This window comes from Montipora foliosa, chromosome 13 (assembly GCF_036669935.1).
Source record: "Montipora foliosa isolate CH-2021 chromosome 13, ASM3666993v2, whole genome shotgun sequence".
Classification (NCBI taxonomy): Eukaryota; Metazoa; Cnidaria; class Anthozoa; order Scleractinia; family Acroporidae; genus Montipora; species Montipora foliosa.
The window spans coordinates 41542200-41547199 of NC_090881.1; the positions used below are offsets into that span (position 1 = coordinate 41542200).

A 5000-nucleotide genomic window follows, 5' to 3' on the forward strand; every position below is an offset into this window, starting at 1 on the left:
TTTCCCCTTTGGATGGAGAGAGCCTGGAGCCCATTGTGTGGCTATGGAAACGTCACAGTGGGTCATATCATGGAACTTCATGATGAGTAACAACTGTAAAATGTTTCAGTTCTATACTGAAAACGTCTTCAGAGATATTCCATTGTTCGTGATTTTACATCATTTTGTGTCCACTAAGTGACGTCACAAGTCCACTAATTTGCATAAATCAAAATCTTGAATAACTCTGCAACCAAGAGAGCTATCTTCAACATTTTGAAAGCTCATTTGAACAAGCTAATAAAAAAAAATGTGTCATACACTGTATGCACTTTAAGTTTTCATGTGATATGTTACTTTGTTGTTGTCTCTTGCGGTCAGATCTGTTATACGGCTGCCGTGTTGTTGTTTCTTACCTCAGGCATGTCCTGAGTTTCATCTTACAACATAATTTGCACTGTACACAAGTCATTGTCCATTTTTTTTTTATTTTCTGTTGCAGGTGTGGAAGCCTGATCTTTGATGTGGTCTTAAAGTTCAACAGTCAGGCTGCAGAAGATGTTATTATTTCTACAATTCAAAACGCTATCGTAGATGGGATGCTTGGAGAATTAAAGGTCAATGCATCATCTATCGTTGGAATTCCACCTGTCCCTGTACCTACAACCACACCACCGCTTAAAACCGCTCCAAAACCAGAGAGTAAGTTTCCTCTGTTGTCATTTCTCAGTGAATCTGAGAATGTAGTATTCCATCATTCTTTGGAAGCTGTTTCAAATTTCTAAGGGAAGGGGCACTATCACTATTGAGCTTAAGGACGGTGCCTTCTAATTCAAGAACTCCTTTGGCTAACCAAATACCCCCAGGGGGGTGGTTCAGACTTGCAGGGTGGTCCAGACTTAGCCAGGCCAACATCCCCTGGTAATGATTACAAAGCTGTTTCATGTCCACAGTTTCAAAACATGTGGCCTCTGCGAATTTGTGTGTTGCGGGTTTGTATGAACAAAACACGATGGGTTCTAAAATGTGTTGTGAATTCCAAACAAAGTACCAAATGCTGGCGATTTGAATTGGGTGTTAAGAGATATCGACTTTTCGAAAGTGCTTTCCATCTCCGACTGCAGTAGTAGTAGTGGTACCGGTAAGTGTCAAGCTTTAAATATAGAAAAGTTGAAAAAGCAGAAGATAGAAGATCACTGAACTTCATTTCCAGCCAAGCAAAATAAAATATATCAATTATCGAAATGTTTGACTCCCAAGATAACATAAGATCGGAGGAAGTGACCATGGCTTTTCGCAAAATTTGTACACGGCGCGCTTTGCAAACTTTTCTCACCCAACGATTTTCAGGCACGCATGATGAGAAAAAAAGCTAAGGAGGACGAGCAAATTTTGGCAGAATTAAGTTCAGCTCATCCCCACCCATGGCCTTTCGCAAGCAAAATGTCAGTAAGTACAAACCAGTTACATTAAACGAATAAATTGTTATTGTTTTCCATATAATAAACATAATAATTATTATTAACGCAACATATTCAAATATGATCTTACTGAATAAAATAAAAAATCCTCAGCAAAACGATAAAAAAAGGATGGATAGCTCTGAAAATATTTCATTATCGGAGAGAAAAAGCGTAATGTTACTACCAAAACAGGTGAAGTTCATTGACTTCGACTCCAAACATCAACAGGTGTGTCTTCCGGTTTACATCAACTCCTGTCAATGCAAAGAACTGGAAAACGATAACCTAACATATCTCTAAATGTATTTCATAATCGAAGTGAAAAAGCGTAATGCTGCTACCAAAACAGGTGAAGTTCACTGACTTCGACTCTGAACATTAACAACTGAGTGTCTCTTCCAGTTTACGTCACTACTTAGCCCTTATTAACTGAGCAGGAGGTCTGTGTGAGAGAATCTTGACCAAGGTGAGTACAGACCTAACTCAGTGAGGTCTGTACACACGACCGAGGTCAAGATTCTCCCATAAAGACTGACTAAACCGGTTAATCCATCCATATATAGTAAATTAAAAGGATTAGTCTATGCCTTTATTACGTGTTATGAAATGTAGAGAGCCCGATTACGGTCTTGATGGTCATTGTCATAACACTGTGAAATCCCAGTTCACTTCGATAGTGTAGAAATCGGCAAGAAAGTATGGCGCGTCGCGGCACGAGTGTAGACGAAAATTACCTTAATTGGCCTCAAGATGGATGTTTACGGAGAACAACGCGTATGAAACTTTTCATGTGACTTATACTTAGCTTTATTTGATGACCGGCCGGGGAGACATCGATCGGACTTAATGTATCGCTGAGTGGAGATTTTTCCTCGTGAAAAGCTGCATTTTTTTGCCCTGTTTTTGACCACCTTGTGAAGGTGTTACCAAGTTATTCTGGGAGGTGTGGGTCATTATGTTTGGTATTGTTTTTCAATTTTTAAAACAATTTAAAATTAAATCTTTTGAAATTTTGAATATTTTTGATCATTAACGTAATTAACAGAATGGGTTCCAGTCCACAGTCTTTCCCCGCTTTCCAGCTGGCCTGTGAAGAGACCCTAGGAACGAGGTTGAAGCCATGAAACACTTGGTATTGGTCTTCTTAGGTGGTTTCTTTTGTTGTGGATCGTTGTGGATTATTGTGGGTCATTGTGGGATAGTTGGAAGATGGTTGTGGGCTGTTGTGGATTGTTGGGGATCATTGTGGGTCGTTCCGGGTTTTAGTAACTACGGACTTGAAATGCCTTGCACGTGGCTTTTACCTGGCTATGAACGGCCGCAAGCTTCGAGCGACTAACCGTAAGGAACGTTTTCGCGTGAGGGTCACTCATGCCTGTTATACAGACCGTTGTCCCCTCTTAGGAAATACAAAGTAAACTTGCAGCTGCCTACATGTACATGAACATGTAGCTCCAAGATGCCTTGATTCATGTTACAGTTCACGTAGTTCATTGGAAGGACAGTGTGCGGTGTAGCAACATCATTGTAACATCATGAACACTGTACCATTTGACCACCACCTGAATATCATGCAACACTTGGTATGGCTGACAAAACACTTACATCAAACTTTACCTCTTTAAACCTAATGATGTAAAAGAAAGAAACATAATTTTGTTGACTAAGGAACGTAATCCGATGCCAACCTCAGTAGCCATAAGCTGTTACTTTATTCGTATTAAGTAACTGCTATGTTTAGTTTTTTTCTAAGATCGTTTACCTCGGTCCCAGACCTAAAGGAATTTGTATATAAATAATCTTTCAAAATCATAACCAATCATTTTAATTTGCAAATGTTATGTAGCATACGGAATGTCAAGTTTATAAAAATGCATTCCTTTACAATGTTTATCACCGGGACCTATGTTTTATTTCTAGTTAATTAAGCTTTGATGGCCGAAGAACAAGTTAGATTTAATCGATTAATTGATATAATTTTTAGATAATTGATTGATGCTTATCAATTTTTTATTCCATTGAATTGATACCCTGACCAGACAATGAGTAATGTTTTGACAACCTGAGTGTGCATACAACAATTTGCAAGTGCATTACCACCAAAAACAGTCCAAATCAGGCAAAGAAATCACTCATATCGATGATCCTTTTTCATCAAGTTTCAAAGAAACCGAACGAAGAGCGCAAAGTCAAGTCACTTTGCAAGAGCAGATTCTTTTTACTATATGCATGCCCTTACTTTTCCTTACCAACGGGCAAACAATTATGGAACAGAGCAGGTTTATCAGCAAAATATAGCAGTACCAGCGAGACAACCATTCACGAAAGAAGAAGCTAATTTCAGGGTCAGGGAACAAGAATGTCTTTGCTTTCATGACAAGTTTTTCTCAATAACCCGTCTTCATCACCGACGTTCACATTTGACTACAAGTCCAAAATTGAATACGACTTCCAGTTTCTCAGAGGCATGTCCACGGAACCATAACTAGTCATCCCTTGTTTACCAGATAATAGAAAATCTTTTAAGTCAATTGTAAGAATTGGCTTTCAAATGACTGTCTAAAGAACATTGAAATTTCTAAATTGGTGTGAAAACTTACGCTTGATCAAATTTCTCGCTGGTTGCAAAATCAGATTATCAAAATCAGATCAGACATTTCAGCAGCCAAGGCGTCTCCAATTGAACCATAAGCTTTTTAATAAGTTACGTTTAAAGTTAGGCTTTCTCCATCCTGGTTGGATATGGCCCTCTGCGGCCTGTTAGTCCAGTCTGCAACGTCCTTTGCTAATGTTGTCCAGGTCGAACCTCCAGCCACTATGTAAGTGTAAATATCTTGGTCTTCTTATTTAAAATTAACATGACTGTGTTCAACTCGAAAGCTATTAATTAATAGTACTCCTTTGGCCACTGCAAACAAGATATTTTTGTTTATTCTTTATCTATGTGCACATGTATCTCCGTTCTCTCTTAACCCATTCACACCTCTGGCGTTAGAGTAGAATCCGCTAAGTGTCACTCTCAGGGGTCAATGGGTTAATCCTCTTGTATATTTACTCTGCTAATAACTATTAAAAAGTGTGAATAAAAATCGAATCGAATTGAACTGAGTGTCTGAGTGTCTGGCTGGTCTGCCAACACTCCTTTTATCCTTCCAAGGTGCAGCTCAGTGGCTATTTGTTGTCTGTAGACCGGACAAAATGTCCAACCCATTTCCACTTAATACTTGTAGATGCAATATGAGTGGTAGTGTGGTATCTTTTACCTGGAATTTATGAATAGAATCTCCCTTTCCACTGACCTTTGCACTGGTTTTGTTCTTCCTCATGTTGGTTAAAATCGAGGTCTGGCAGCATAGGTCAGTGTTGGAATAGTACAAGATTGGGCTTTTCAGTAAGCTTTTAGCTCTTTCAAGCCATTGATTTACAAAACAGTTCATTCTAATGTTTTAACTTTATTCACAGTACTTGTGCAAATTGGATGGGCATCGAGTAACTTGTTTGTGATTTATTTCAATTTTCAGCTGGGAAATGTACATGTAGCTGCACTGTTTTTGTCAT

The 5000-nt window shown here is 38.7% G+C and overlaps 1 protein-coding gene across 2 annotated transcripts in view; it reads left to right on the forward strand.

Annotated features, from left to right (window-relative positions):
• Window positions 1–5000, forward strand: part of LOC137982356 (fibroblast growth factor receptor 3-like) — a 38878-nt gene that overhangs the window by 21345 nt on the left and 12533 nt on the right. For both annotated transcript variants that reach the window (XM_068829456.1, XM_068829457.1), the window contains 2 exons: window positions 482–681; window positions 4964–5000. The exon at window positions 4964–5000 is cut by the window's right edge and continues 68 nt beyond it. In XM_068829456.1, coding sequence (XP_068685557.1) covers window positions 482–681; window positions 4964–5000 — 237 coding nt within the window. The remainder of the gene's footprint in view (window positions 1–481; window positions 682–4963) is intronic.